This window comes from Perissodus microlepis, chromosome 14 (genome assembly GCF_051167445.1).
Source record: "Perissodus microlepis isolate ML-2025 ecotype Zambia chromosome 14, ASM5116744v1, whole genome shotgun sequence".
NCBI lineage: Eukaryota > Metazoa > Chordata > Actinopteri > Cichliformes > Cichlidae > Perissodus > Perissodus microlepis.
This window is the reverse complement of record NC_140474.1, coordinates 10547249-10563669: the sequence shown is the minus strand read 5'-3', so window position 1 is coordinate 10563669 and position 16421 is coordinate 10547249. Positions and strand designations below refer to the sequence as shown.

The window sequence follows — 16421 nt, the reverse complement described above, 5'->3', positions numbered from 1 at the left end:
TTCTATTTGACTGCCACTGTAAAGATAAATGAAGAGGCATGAATCTGATTTTGTCAGTTATTTTCATAACCTGACTCTAAGGTAGGACTCTGTAATTGCCAGTTTGATTTACCTGGTAGTGTCACTTTGTGGAGAAAAAGACAAAAAGTTTGAAACAGAAAAAGCATATTTTGACAAAAGAAGAGTCTGTTAAGCATTTCCCTGAGCACATTACATTTACCAGATGCTTGTGGAAAAACCTCAAAAACAAGAGAAACAAAGTTTTTGTCCACTTTGACCCTCTGTTTTAATTGGCTAAGGGAAAAGGAGGCTGGGATCACTGCCTGTCAGTGTGTGAATACTCTAATTAACTAGAACCTGTGAGCATTGTAATCTCTGGATTTTGGAGTATCATAATGCATTAACTTTAATTAAGCTTGTGAGCTACGTGAGCTAATTAGATGAATGTGCTTATTTGTAATCTGGATAATATGAATACATTTTACACAAACTGAAATCAGTCAGTCTTGCTAATTACAGTGTGTGTGTGTGATAGCTCTAATTGGGTACTGTGTGCCTGCCTGTCGACGATACACTCTCTGTTGTTACTATCTGTGCACCCGGCTTAGGCTAATGTGTTGAAATCCTCATGGAGAGATGATGTGCTCGGCTGAAGGCTGACAGTCCCAAGGAGAAAGGCTCACCATGTCGGAGCCTTGTTGAACCACGTACATGTTCAGGACCACTGCTCCTGTCTGTCAGCAACAAGGCAGTGCAAACCCACTATGTTCTCATTATCTACCTGATTTTTCCTCTCTTTCCTGCTCTGTGGCAGTCGTTGCAGCTGCTGCTGTTTATCCCTGTATAGTTTTCATGTCTCATATCACACATTTGATCTTTGTCTGCTGTTTGCTGGAGCATGAAAGTCTACCACTATGAATTGTCAGGGCCAGTGGTTTGAATGTTGAAAGGGGAGGAAAGAACTGTATCCATTTCACAGCTGGTCCATTTTAAAGATGGATTTACAGTATCAGTTTCTTGAGATCGGAGCCCTCTTGTAATCATTATGACTTATAAACATTAGAATCATTATAAGCTCTCTTTTGCCTTCAAAACTGCTTTAATTCTCCATAGCATAGATTCAACAAGGTGCTGGAAACATTACAGCATGTACAGTAACAACCTCACACCGACCTGTATAGCTGAAAGGTTCCATAGTATACAATGAACTAAATGTCACATTTAAGAAAGCAGTTTAAGATGGTCTGAGTTTTGTGACATGACATGTTATCCAGCTGGAAAAAGTCATCAGAATATGGGTTCACTATGATCATTGAGGGATGGGTGGTCTGTTGTCACTAATACTAAGGAATCAAAATGTGCCAAAAATATCCCTCATACTGTTATACCACTAACTCCAGCCTTAGCCCTTTATAGACGGTAGGACGTGTCCATACTTTCATGTCTTTTACACCAGATTCAGACCCTGTGACCTGTAAATGTGGCACTATAAATGGAGTCTTGTCAGAACAGGAAACACTTTTCCAATCTTCTATTGCCCAATTTGTGGGGGAGCGCATTTAAATTGTATTCTCATTTTCCTGGGCTTAGCTGGCAGGAATGGCGCCTGGTGTGGTTGGTGTAGTCCAGCTGTTTCAAGGTTTGTGCTGTCGGGTTTTTTTTTTATGTAATTCATTTAACCTTTATTTATATGGGTAGTCCCACTGAGACTCAATGTCAATGTCAGAGATGCTTTTCTGCATACTCTGTTTGCAACAAGTGTTACTGTTGTCTTCCCATTAATCAAAGTAGTCTGGCCATTCTTATCTGACCTCTCACCTCAACAAGATATTTTTGCCAAGAGAATTGCTGCCAGTTGGATATTTTCTCTTTTTCAGACCATTTTCTGTAAACCCTAGGTGGTTGTGTCATTGAATTCCAGTAAATCAGCAGTTCCTGTAATATTCCGACCAGTCATTCTGGCATCAAAAATATGCTACATTTAAAGTCACTTAAATCATCTTTCTCCCCCAACATTCTGCCCTTTACTGTGATAAGCTGACCTGGCTGAATGTAAGGTTCCATAGCACCATGTTTTGTCTTTATGTAATATTTTAATAAAAGATATACTCGACTGTTCAAGCTATAATTTGCATGGAATCTTCTGACTGTATTCTGTGACAACGGTGTGTGATTAATATGTTGCTGTAAATGAATCTGTGATTATCTTTATTGTCTGTCAAAAGCCAAGCAAACTACTGTTACCCTGTATCGTCACCTTTTATAAAGGCGAATTAAAAACCTACAAAGACCTACAAAGTTTGTGTAGCTTGATTTATTTCAGATTTCTATAATATGCTCAGTTTTTAATTCAGCAGATCATCGTACTCAAGTTTACATCCCTAAAACCACTATGTTGCTGCCATGTGATTGGATAAACATAGAAACTGACAGTAATGAAGTGCAAATACTTTCTTACTTTAAGTAGAATTTTCAGTAGCTATACTTGAATATTTGCTTTTTTCACAACGTTTAACTTTTATTATCTACATTTTAACACAAATTTAGGTACTTTCTCAGTAGTAATTTCTGTTCTTACATTTTCATAACATGCTTATTGTCTTAGCCGCAAGTCAAATCAAACTGGTTTGGAGCTAAATGGAGGCAAAAATAAAACATGAAATCCATTGGTGTATCCATTACTGCTAAATGCACATTAAGAGATGAAAATGGCAAAGATTATATAATTCATGCATTCCTTGCACTATACTCTGAGGATAGACTGTGCCAGAATGATCTGGAACAACATTTTTGGTGGAGGAGTCACAGTATTTCAGCATCTAGGTAGCACTACAGAAAAAAAGCCAGTATAAAAAGAATAACTTTTTTTTAAGTGGCAGGCAATTTCAAATGCAACATTTTGAAACGCTTAGCAAATTTAATCAAACACGCAAATTGTTTCCATGCAGTTTGTCACATGTGTCTGCCAGCTAAAGGTACAGCTGCTGTAATTCTCAGGGAGAGAAAGGAATGTGAGATAGCTTTACTCAGAGATGGAGAAGGATGAAAGAAAACAGGAGAGGAGGAAGAGAGATAGGGACTGCTCAGTGACATTTAATAAACTGGGATTATAAAGCTTGCTAAGAATGGCCTTATTTATCTGAGAATGTTATTGAATTTATGATGTGTTGCTGAAGTAAGATTTTTATTTATTTTTTTCATATTGTAAAAAGTCCTGCAAAACAAACTGAACTATGCTATTTGGTTGACTGGCAGTGCTGCGACGTTTAAGACAGGATATAATGATTAATTTGCAAAATTTTGGTGAAGTTTACAGTAATGCACAATGTTCCACTGGTGCGAAGTGACTATGATGTTCATGGTCAATGTTAGGGTTACATTGAGTAGCAAATTAGCTATGATGACTGCACACCATCTACTTATAGGTTGTTAAGTTTAGTTGGCTAACACAAAGAGCAGCAGCACAGCTCAGCTCCAACTCTGGAGAGTTAGGATTCCCACACCTGCCAAATCCTACCTTAACTGTATAGGTGTAAGTCACCTATTTAAAATCTAGGTCCCAGCAAAGAGAGACTTAAAAAAATCCCTTTGTTTCTCTTCCTGTGTTCTATGAAACAGATTGCATTGCAGGCAGAGGGTGTCCTTCAAAGAGCTACTTTTTACTGAACTGGAGAATAAATTAAACTAGAATAATAAGTATAATAAGTATAGTATAATTAGAAGCATAAAATCTTCTTTTTTTGCTCTGTACACTGGGGTGGGATTCAGTTACATATATGCTGCTACAATATTCTGCTCACAATAATGACAATAACAGGGCAGGACATTTTTATACCATACCCCATATACAACAGTCATCTAAGATTTATCCAATATGTAAGAGAAAAAAATTCCCTAAACGTGCATGAATTGTGTACTGTATTATTTATTGTCATTAAATTGGCACATCATTTAGTTAATTTGCTGTCTGATTTGTCTTATTCTGGGTTTCGTCTTCTCTTAGTTAGTTTATGTTTACTTTACCTCATTCATTTGATAATAGAGATAAGGAATAGTGACTCTGGTAAGTCAAATACTGAAAGACAACATATCATAACAGAAACCTGTAGAAGATACTGCTGTATCATTATTTTGTCCGACACTTACTAAGCATACATTCCATAATTGCTCCTCCTACGCTTTATCAAGTCATTTGATAAATGCTTCTTATTCTTCAATTTTATTTATGGCTTTTGCTCAGTAAAACATTATAAAGTTTTCTTAACAGTTTGATAAATACAGGCCTAGAGCAGTATTGCAAAATGGAGTCCATAAAGCTGTATTAGAGTTTGCTGTGTTGTATACAAGAACCCTATTTATTTTCAGGATTAACTGTCTTACATCATACTGTTATGACAAAAAGCTTAACTAGGTCTGTAAAGATAAATGATACATGATAATTCACTACAGAGGCAGCAAGAGTTATGTTGGCTAATAAATGAGAAAGAGAACATGTAGCATGGAGGAAACAGAAGAAAATGTGCCTGTGGCCCAATTTCAAACAGACGCCTGGAGTCATGTTGTCTTCAGTCTGCCTTCGTGGTTCTGTATTCTGTTTATTCATCTTGAGGCATTCTCTGACAGCTGTGCTGAAATGAGCTCTGTAAAGTTAGAAACAGACCTCTGAAGTTAAAAAAAAAGTAGTCTTACACAACCACCATTGTGACACTTCTTACACCATACAACCCCACAGGGAACTGCAGCCCGGTTTCAATCAGACATCACAGTGAATAGATGAATAGGAAAAACAAGGTGTTACTATGATCTGTACACAAACTGTAAATGCAGTATATGTCCAGACATTATAAACTGTCAAAGAACTCCCCCCCCCCCGGAAGCCTTATCTATTTATAGGTTATTACACAGAGCGGGTTGAGATTCATAAGGGCATATGGAAGGCAGAAGGAGATTGTCAGCCACTGTCACTTACAGTAAATGAAACCTCTGCTACTCCTGTCCTCCAGAAAGTGCATCTGAAACACACTATTAACTTTCCCATTGCTGATGTCACTTTTTATTGCCCCTTGGTTTCAGGTTTTTCTGAGTTGGCAGGCTCTGCTGCACTCCTTTCCAAACCCAGATAGATGCTTGTGACAGAGCATAGAAATACAGCAATGATGGAGATATTATTCCGAGGATTTAATTTGCCAGAGTGGGTTGGGAAAGTGCACCCTCATGATGATTAATGCAAAAAACCCTGTGCTCTGCTTTAGGAAAACCATCCACTGTCTAGCTTTTGTCTATAAAATCTCTGAGATTTTATTAACACACATTTTTCAACCGTGTTTAGCCTGGAATTGAAAAGTAAGCTTAGTGCAGTTGTAAACCTGCCTGTGTGACATTTTAATCAGTTTTATCTGTATATTTCTATATCTAACAGTTTGTTTCTGTGCCTGTCATATGGTGGATGTGACAGATGTTAAATCTGAGAGTGTTTGGTGAGAGGTTAATTACAAATCTGTATGCAGTATGTGGGAACTGGTTGTGAATTAAATTGGAAAATGCCTGCAGCTCATCTTCATCCAGCTGATATCCAATGTAGGTGAGTCTGAGTAATGAGATGGACCAGTTTGTGGGATGAAGACCATCAATTAATCAATTTTAGTTTCTGACAGAAAATATAGTTAGGGATGATTAATAGCAACTATTAATAAGATATTGTTAATGACCAGAGGTCTGCGACTCTACCGTGAGTGCTTAAACCGGCCATCAAGGGACTCGGTGTTGCTTTGCATGTGGCAGAGGGTAAAACGTGTGCTGCTTTTGTGCGGGGCATAATAGAGAGTGGCATTTGAACATACGCTTGCCGCATTGTGCACGCATAATTAACATTGCATAATCTACCTGCTTACATAGCAACTTTTGTAATTAGAGTTATGATTGCAGCAGGATAATGACAGCGATTCTGCAGCCGATAATGACTGTTGTGCTCTTGGCAGTTGCTGCATTGTTTGTGTAGCAGACTTCTGACATATGGGACACAAAAGGACACAATAGCCAGGCTGACTGCTTTTGTTCCCACCCAGGCAGACCCAATCACTGCAGACAAATTGCGCTGTAAGTCGTCCAAATGATGCTGACCCTGGGAAAATGGTTCAGACACATAAGAACGGGCCCATAATGCGAAAACCTCGGCTACTTTAAGCTTGTGGACACTGAACCTGAGCACAGAACCTATAGCTCCCTGGTGCTTTCTGACTTCAATAATACTGTTTCACTGAGAGACATTTCTCACCGAGTAACAGCTTTTGCAATCTCGCAATCATGGTCTAAAGTCACTCAAAAGGAATAAAGTTAAGTTTGTATTAACTAAAGGCCTGTTTTATTGATATTATAAAACAAATGTATGTTTTCTGTTTACAGAAAGAAGCACTTTGCCCAGCTTTTTAAAATATGTCCACATGGAGTAATAGGACTAAATAGGATTGGATGTCTATATGGTAATACTACTTCGAAAAAATCAAAGAACCATCCATCTGTATCCTGAAATAATGGAATTGTCCTTTAAAGAAATGGTGGAGCCTTTATTCAAATAAATTAAGAGTTGTCAAAGATGGCATCTTGATAGCAGGCACTTAGGCCTGTGGCGTCACTCGCTGTGCAGTCAGTGGGGACAGGTCCATAGTGCAGGCTAAGGACTAATCCATCATCACTAGTGAAGGGGCTGGGGGCCGTGCGCTTGGCTTCTCACTCCAGGAAATAATAAGCTTTTAATTTTTTAAAGATCACAGTCATGAGAAGACAGGTCACTATAAGGAAGCCAAGTTACCAAGCTCATCTCCGGAGAGATACTGGAGTGGCTTCAGCTGTGATTTGAGTTTTATTTTTTCTTCTATCTGCATCAACTTCCCGGTTCTAGACAAAGAGATGCTTATTAAATTGGATCTGCTTATTGTCTAATTTTTCTATACCAGAATAAAAATCTCCATCTAGGCTAGTAGCTTCCACCATTAAAACAAATCCAAATGATCATTCACTACATGACATACAGTAGCAATGAACAGAAAGTGGGACAGTGAAGACGGGTCTCTCCCGGTGGAATGGATGGAGCATATGCTATTATGTAAGTCAACTGCAGGGCGTCTTAATGGCTGCAGATTTGTTTCTTGTCCCTGAATGTTGCCACTGTCTGCACTGTGGTTCCCACAGCAGTGTGGAAGATTGGTAGTAGGTCTTGGAGGAGCATGAGAGATATGATTTACACAAAGAGGGAAGGACAGTTCAGCCACGTGTCATCCACCCTCCCTACCGATCACTTTCCACCACCCAGGCAGGTTAATCCTTTTATTGTAATGAAGTGAAGGAGCATAATGTGAATGTGAGATCCTTAATCCAGTGTTGGCATTTTTATGAGAAAGGAGAAGACATGGTGACACATAGAACGGAGTGCATGAGAGGCACAGGGACTATTCATCAAAATACAGTGCTGACATGGCACAGCATGATAAACCACACCTAATGAGATTTGGAGGTGTATGTACAGAAGAAGCAAATCCCCTTAATGGTATTGATGACCACTGCACATGTACTGTAAATGTATTATTTTTTTACTCATTCATTGTAACCTGTTCCGATACAGTAGGTTTTATCAGTTTATGCACATTTCACCAAATCAGAAATGGACTGCTATGATCTGAAGCTCATTGTTCATTAAAGTGTGATTCCCATGCGCTTTTGTTTGGGTCGCTATTGTTGTACCAGTTACTGTACATATGATTCAAGTCTTTTATAGATATATATAGCACATGGCGCACTAATCCTTAACTCTGGAATCTGAAGCTAAGAAAAAATGTAGTCAATGAACCGCTAAAGCAGTTTTTTTTATTATTGAGCAGGAAAAAGCACAGAACTTTTATAGTATAAGATTTATTTAATACTTATAATACTGTTTGACCTACTCTCAAATCTGTTTGACCATTTCCAGGTGTGCCAAAATATTCAGAGAAAGTGATAAAAGAAAAGAAAATATGATTTCTTTAAATAGTGAGGAATAAATTTCAGAAATAAATGACATCTACAGTCAATATTTCATGCATAAAGGCATTTCTATCTATTTTATTTCTAACTGCTGAAGCTATAGCAGTCTGAGTTAACAAACCCTGTGGATATTTTTGTCCCAGTGGTGGGTAATTGTTATTGCTGTGTTCTAAAAAACAAACCTGCATGTGACTATCATCTTTCTGGTCCTGCAAGGCAAAGGAACACGGAAGAAACAAAGGTACCGATTTAATCCTAAAAATACCTTAATGTTGGAAAATATCCAGTTTTATTTGGCTAACTTTCAGCAATATTCCACTGACACTCAGCTAAGATGAGGCTGTGAAGGGCATTGGATGCATTTCAGAAGCAGGGTCAGTGGCAAATAGAAATACTCATTAATACTGGAGAGGCCAGGGTCTATAATGGAACTGCTAACCCCTATGGTCAAAGTCACCAAGATAATATTGCTTGTCAGTATTTGAAATTTTAGGTTCTCTTCAAACTGGGGACAAATGGTGACCAGATATTTAAAACAGCGGTAGCATATCAGCAGTGTTTATTTGTAAGAAAGACGGTAAAGAAGCACGTTGGTATTTAGAAATAAACTTTATTCTGGATAGAAAATAAGAAGAAAATGCCAGATTTAAATATTAACTATTAAATTGATGGCTCTTAAATGGCACCTTTCTACTCTACCTGAGTACTCAAAGTGCTTTATACAACATGCCATTCATACAAGCACTTTTTTCTGTGCTCAAATGCTTTCTATCTGACATTCACACACATTCAGATGCCAATGAATGCACTGGTGTTAGTACTTTGCCCAAGGATACTTGACATGCAGACTAGAGCAGCCAGAGATCGAACCATCAACCATAATGTTTTTGTGTTAATGTTTTTGTGCTTTATGTCATCTAATCTCTAAGAATGGATGAAATTATGGTAGTTGGCATAAAGCGATTCATGAGCTAAAAAAGTGTGGAATGGGGCATCTTTATGGTTAGTGACATTTCCCAAACTATATCACGTGATCAACAAGTGTTGAAGAGAAAATGTGAACAGAAAACTAATTTCTGCTTGTACACTCAAACCAGTACTTTACAAGAAGTCTTTGCAATTTAATCTTTAAAATAGTTATTGCAAAATGATACCATGCATTTATGTCACAGTTTAACTTTATGTTTTGCATTTATTGTATTAGTTTATGTCATACCAGTTGGGCTGATACTTTGAAATCTTGAAGTCTTTCGGCTTTTTATTACACTATCTTTAAACATGAGCATAAAACTGATGCATCACAATAAACAAACACTGGCAAATAACTGCCATTAGTAATTGTCAGCTTATTTGTCTGTTGTTATGCTGATTGCACTCGACAACGGCAGTTTCAGCCTTTTCAGCCAATACATCCCCGATGCTGTCCCTCGGTGCTTTTGCTTCCCAAGCTGCTTTACTGTTGGTTAGTGTGCAGTTAGTATCAGAAGTAGAAGATGAAAGAAAAAAAGGATTAAGCAATGAAAAGTAGAAGTCCCAGTCAGAGGTAAAGTGAAGTTCATTCTTATAACCAGAGGTCTCCACTTAGCTTTCCCGAAAGTTATTTGCCAGTCCTGTATTTAAACATTTCACCTGAGAATTTCCAGGTTCATGGATAGTTCACATGGATTTTGTGTTTTCTTAATTCATCAAGAAATACTTGCAAGTTGAGAAAAACATATGTCTTTGTTCCTTAATGTTCGATAATATTTTACCCACAGGTTGTGATTCCTCTAGAGTTTAAGTGCTTGGGTCATGTGTATATGTCACAATTGGAAACCACAGGTTTTGATTGGCATTGCCTTGGTTTTGTAGGCTTTCAGAAATCAATTTGTGGGCAGCGACTGTTCTGCTGATGGTTCCCGTCTTTTGTTGGAGTTGGTCACTGAGCCAGCAGCAATGCTGCTTGTCAGTGCCTGATTAATTGGCTTGAATCCATTCAGCAGTCATTGAGTCAGATAAAAAGAGACAATAAAGTCCTTTCATTCCTCCCGAACTGAATCTGTAGTGAACACAGTCGATGGCGCTGAAACAAGTCTAGCGAAACATGTGCATTCCCTTTGATGGAAGCAGGTTTAATAATGAGTCCTGAGCAATAGTCATTGATTGGACTGTAATGCATCCTTATGTATGTGTTTGTAGTTTCCAGGAGGTAGGGCTCAAATAAATCTTCTTTTATCTCCAATTTGTCCATTCATTAATCAAATGGAACACTGTGATGAGTTGAATTATGAATCCAGCTCCCTACTTGATGGAGGGTTGAGGGGGTCCTTTCAATGCCATTCCCAAACCAAAGATGTCTGATGCTGACTTGTCACAGCCATCTCCTTACTGGTAATTGGGTATTTATCAGATTGCCTGCAAGAGGAAGATGCAGTGTTTATCTGACACAATTATCAACAATAATGGGGGAAGCTAGCCTGCTAGTCTTCAAGGAAACTGGTAGTATGGTATGGATTCAGATGGCCAGGAGTAGTGAATGCAACAACTGGAACTTTATCTGACATTTAGGCAGGAAAATGATTGTCATATGGAAACAAATGTGCAAATACAACACATAATCCTTAGAGTCTGCTGTGACACTGAAGGAATAAAGTAATGAAAACACATTTTGGTGCAGAGAGACTTTTCAGTGACTTATCTCGTTCAAAAGCCAGGAAATAAAAGAGGTGCAAGACTAAATCAATGCAGCTGTGAGGAAAAGAATGACATAAAAGCTTCCATGATAAGTGGCAAATACATGGTCCATTTAGTGTGTTATTAAAAGACATGCAAGTCTGGAAGAATTAAGTAATATGAAACCAGAAAGTTTTCATAGCAGTGCCAAATTCACTGTCATTGCAACATGCATATGTTGAATTCCACTGGTTGTTGTGGAATGGTAATATAAATCATCATTATAAATGATCCGATGCTTGTAGAGACTCAGTCACTGCTGTGGTGCCTTGTAATATTTGATAAAGCATGTCCATCATGTTTTTGTTGAAGCATATCCAATTCAAGGAGTATGTCATGCCTGGAAAAAAGGCTGTAAAGAGAAAATCATACTGCCTCACAGCGCAGGGAGGGAAGTCTGAAAGACCAAGAAACGAAGCAGTCAAAGCTGCCTGGCCTGCTGGATGTAATCAAACAAGGGTGACCAGGTTGTTCCACAGATGGCTGATCTGGAGAATCCTCCGATTTATTTCCATGCCACAGACGGTCCTTGTCACTATGTGCAGGTGATTTCAGTAGGGCAGCATTGTCTCTCTCTCTCTCTCTCAGACACACACACACACACCACTAAACTCTGACATTTTGTCTCCCGCGTCTGAAATCAATTTGACACCGACTTCTGTTGTGTTGTGAACAAAATAAGATGCTAGGTCAGAGTTTTGCAACAAAGAAAGTTGATTTGTAGCCTTCTTGGCATTGTTAGCAAGACTGAACTCTCTTCTGACAAAGAATTATGGATTTGAATGACACTGAATTACAACGTGAAGGAACTCATTAAAAGATTGTGAGTCATTTAGATGTGAGAGCTGCGTTGTGTATTATGATTCTTGAAAGTAAGAAGTAGTAAATGTTATGCGTTACACAACTTTTTTTTCTTTCTGGTTGGTATTTACATGTGTGAGAGAATTCCCAGCTATATAACCGATGTTTAACTGTTTGTTTTTAATCTGTTTTTTTCAGTTTGACCTTAAGTGATGCCAGGACAGTGAGCATCATTATGCGTGGCACATGGTCAGGGGCCACGCCCCTCTTCATTATGGTCCTGCTCAGGCTGGCTTGGGGTCAAGAGGTTCCTTTAATCCCAGGTAAGACATGACATGTTTCTCAGCACGTGCTTGTCAGCTCATCAGTGATCAAGACTTCATGGTCTGCCTCCATCGTCATGGTTTGTCTGTGTCTGTCTGTCAGTCAACGGCTGTCTGACTTATTGTATGCTTGACACCGCTCTTGTAGTTTTAGTGACTTACTGTTGACATGGGACTTAAATTCTGAGTCATTTGGAGCTAAGATAACTTTTTTTTGCCAACTTTTGTTTTGGCACAAAGTAATTTTCTTGGTGACATTTTTTACAACAAGTAAAAGCGTTTACAGCTCTAAACCTCAAGTTAATTGCACAACTGTTCCTGATTCACTGAAAGGTATTTGTACCTGTGGCATATTGAGAAAAGTCCCTGATTTTCCAAACAACAAAATAAAGAAGTACACTACATTGTAACGGCCCTCCGTGGCTTGAACACACTAATATTCAGAAAATTTTAATTTTGCACTGCTATGAACTTACTTTTGCTTGTCAGTATGAAAATAATTTACACCTTACCCACCTCTTCCCTCTTCTTGGGTTTGTAAAACAATACAATACAGAATGGAAGGGTTACAAAGACGCAAAATACACAGAAACCTTAGATGGACAGTAAAACAGATATAGAGATTCTAAAGTTATGCCAGTAAGATTTTTGGTGTCAAGATTTTTCTTGAACTTGTTTGGGAATTTGATGTACAAGTACATCAAATAAAGTAGAGTCATAGGAATCATAGGAATTAAAGAAAAACCAACTGTGGTGGGGGCTGCACATCCAGCCACCATTCAGTTATGTTCATTAAATGTGTCCAAAGTATACTGTAGATGTTACTAAAACTTTATCCTTCCGCTGATCATAATTATCAACTTCTTTAGGAGTCCTCTACATGTTTGATGACGTTATTTTGAAGATCCCTGACCTCATATATGTACATATACTGAATACATGCACTATATGGACAAAAGTACTAGACCAGCAACATGTTACATTTGCAGGATCTTCTTGCATGGAAATGGATGCCATGAAGCTGCATGGTTAGATGGATAGATGCTTGAATTTATATAAGTGTGGCAATGAGACTGAAAGAACATGAATTCAAGTATTAGGAGTTGTTTTTGTAGTGTATGCGAGGTGAGCTTTTTCAAGTCTTAGTTTTGACTGAGTAAAGTGAATTACTCTGTAGTTTCTGATAAAAAGTTCAAGTTCACAAGGTCACCAAAGGATTTCACATCCTTTGAAAATTGCAAGTTATTAAAAATTGATTTTTTATTTTTTATTTCATTTTTTACAGTGGGAAATAGATTGAAATAACCCACTGGATTGCTAGATGAATACTTTACTGGCTTCTGTCATCAATATCTGAAAGTTCGTCTGTTGACTTTTACAGATTTCTTTTCTTATCTGTCTATGAGATAAATAATCTAAATTGTTCCATGTCTTGTTTTCTTTAAGACTTTAAGATATGGTTGTTTTTACATGACTGATTTTCTAACCTGTGACATTTTACTGAAATGTCTCCCTGTTTGAGATAAGTGAACCACCCACACTATGTGCTTTTGTCACCGCAATTGACAGTCATTTCAGTTCCACCATGCTGATTTCTCTTTTTTCCACCCAGCTCTCATCCAGCAAGACAACAGGCCCTTGCAGTCTTGCTTAGCAGAGCATTTCACATTCACTGCTTGCTGTTACCTTCTCATTCTGGCTACTCTGCTTCTTTCTATTGCCTTTCACCTCTCATTCATTTTCTTTAACCATGCTCACGCCACCACCTTCTTCTCTTTGTATTTTCTTTCGCCAGCACTATCTAGGAAGCAATTTACTTGTCAAGCAGAGGGCAGTATGCAGCTCCCTGGTCTCCGATGTGATGGTGTCCGTGCGTGTGCGTGTGTGTGTATGAGGGATCGCTACCTTGGCAGAAATGCTTTCAATCACACTCTTGGAGCACGATCTCTGACTGGCAGCAGTAGGAGCTATATTAAGATTGAATCGAAACATTTTTGCTTAACAATCTGATGGCATCAGAGTGCTATACCAAGGGCTTTTACTTATCTCTATTGCTTATCACTGAAGAGATGCAAGGTGATACCCACAAGAATTCTAAGTGGCGGGTGAAGTATCTGTAAGTCGAAATTGTGTCAGGAACAAAGATATGAAAAAAGACATTCTTTCTTATGTAAGGCACCTGTTGTTTAGCTTCAGTGGCAATTCACCTTAACCTAAGATCTAAGTCATGGGTTGTACCTTCTGTACATGTGTCAGCAAAGGAAGGCAGCTCTCAGTAATGTCTAGATTTAGGAAAGCTGAATTCCATCAGGACCGTGTTTCTCAATGAGAGAGAAATGTCAAAGCGCCGCTTTATTTTTTTTATCTTTACATACTTCATGACTGACAGTGCTATTATTTTCCTTGCTTTAATGTAAATATCAGCTGTTCCCGAAAGCAGTGACTCCCTGTTTCCTTTATTTAGGGCACTTTCATCATTTGGGTTTTCCGAGCTTCTTTGTTAACCATGTCTGATTCATGAGTAATGCACCATCATTATGTGTACTGTCTAACTTTGGCGGAAAAAATAGGACACCATAAAAAATTTTGTTTGCTCTAAAAGATTCTACAGCTAGTAATTTGCACTCTGTGACATTGTTCGGGGCCAGTGCAGGAAGAAGTACTCTTTGTAACACTGTGGATGGGGATATCATGTTGGTGGGTGTCAGTGTATCTCACGTTCCCAGATCTCGACTGTTTCAGACTGCATAGCTTGAACAGCTTGTTAGCATGATCTTCAGTCCTCCATCTGTGATCTGAGAGGCTGCATTCAGTTGGAGGACTGAGTATAGGGCACTCATGTTTTGAAAGTGTTCAAAGACTGATACAGTTAATGCATAAAGTTATTTTTTAAATGAAAAAAGTTACATTTGACTGGCATGCAACAGAAAGTCGACTTGTGTAAACATGCTGTAATCTTTACTGTACTGTAGCTGCCATCCACAGATGTTTCAGCGAGCACAAATTCACACAAAGTTGTTGATGAACATGATGTGGAGGTGTTTTTTTTGCATACGTTAGAAATAATGAGCTTGTCTGTGTCTGGTGAAAGGGTTGGAGGATACTTTTAGTAACCTCACAGTTGGCCATTGTAAAATGTGTGATATAACCATACAAGCAAATATATTTGTATCAAATATGGCTTCAGACATTGATGTAGGTTTTATTTCTTTTATTATTTAATATTACCTACAGAATACAATTTTATCGGTACAGCTTTGACATCCCCATGTTAAAGGCCAAATCCATTTCCAGGGTATCTTATATATCAACTGAATAAAGTTACAGTTTTGGTTGATAAGGCAACCATATGGCGTAAAGTTTTTGTACAGGCCAGGGTTTGAATCTAGTGCAGTCCATTTACTGCAGATACAGATACAGGCTTTTCTCTGTTTTATCGGCAGTTTGACTTTAAATTTCTTCTTTATATTGATTTTTTAACATTGTACTGTAGCAAACATTCAATATATAGTATGTGTGGCTCTGCATGTCCCATAAAGGAGAATTTTCTTTTCTTCATACAGCGGTTTTTGGTGAATCTGCTCTTTGATGTGATTCTCTAGACAAATGAAATCCGTAACAAACGATATTACATCTGTTACACTCAAAGTGCAACAGATACTGATTCAATTTACTCATCCATTGTGTGACTAGAAACAAACTTTCCTGCAGAGACCTTCTATTTTTTTCTTAAAACATTCAGGTTTCCAATGCTTTTCTATTAAAAAATTGAAACACTAAGCAATGTTCATGGTTAAACCGCGCCACCACATAGTGTGAGTGGTTTCTGTCAGGTGAGAGAGCGAGACCCTGTGGTGTATTGTGGGTCCCACTCTTTCCCTTTACATTCAATATTCAGCTTGCACACCACCCCGAGGGTGATTAAATATGTGGTTAATACAGCAAGCACCATGAGAGTACTGAATTACACAGGAGCCATGCTGACCTTTTTAAATTACAGAACCAATTGTGCGAGACGGCAGAGGAAGTTTATAACAGGTACTGCCAAGATGAAGCCTGGAGGAGAATGGATCTGCTGCCACTGTCCTGCTGACGCTCTTCTTATTAGTGTTCTGCGCTATAAGCACCCTATTTGACACTCATTCTTTCCTTCCTTTCTCTCACTCTGGATCTCATTTGACTACAGTTTTTGGTCACTTTGTTTCTGTATCTTGTTTACTGTTAGAGCATCCGCGTAGATGAGCTGAAACAGCTGTCCTGCATACACAAACTAATTTGACATTTCATTTCACCGTTGATGAGACATGCATCACTCTTGACGCACAGAGTAGCCTCACTCCATAAATCTTGATCACTGGCCTTTTTCTCCGATGCATCCTAGTCAGCATATTGGCTTTGCAGATATTTGAAGGTCGTTTCTGATGTCTGATTTAATTTGAGGCTAACGCCAAAAAAAAATGAAGCCGCCAGTTTCAGCATCAGTCACGTGACTTCTTGGAGTCACAGCCATTTTTCAGGGATGACTGTGCTCATCTTCAATCCCCATCAAAAGAATTCTAAACCTGACTG

General features: G+C 38.4%; 1 protein-coding gene across 3 annotated transcripts in view; it reads left to right on the top strand.

Moving 5' to 3' along the window:
• robo1 (roundabout, axon guidance receptor, homolog 1 (Drosophila)) overlaps window positions 1-16421 on the top strand; it is a 228348-nt gene that overhangs the window by 12946 nt on the left and 198981 nt on the right. For all 3 annotated transcript variants that reach the window (XM_084951696.1, XM_084951693.1, XM_084951694.1), the window contains exon 2: window positions 11728-11852. In XM_084951696.1, coding sequence (XP_084807822.1) covers window positions 11765-11852 — 88 coding nt within the window. In that variant the 5' untranslated portion in view covers window positions 11728-11764. The remainder of the gene's footprint in view (window positions 1-11727; window positions 11853-16421) is intronic.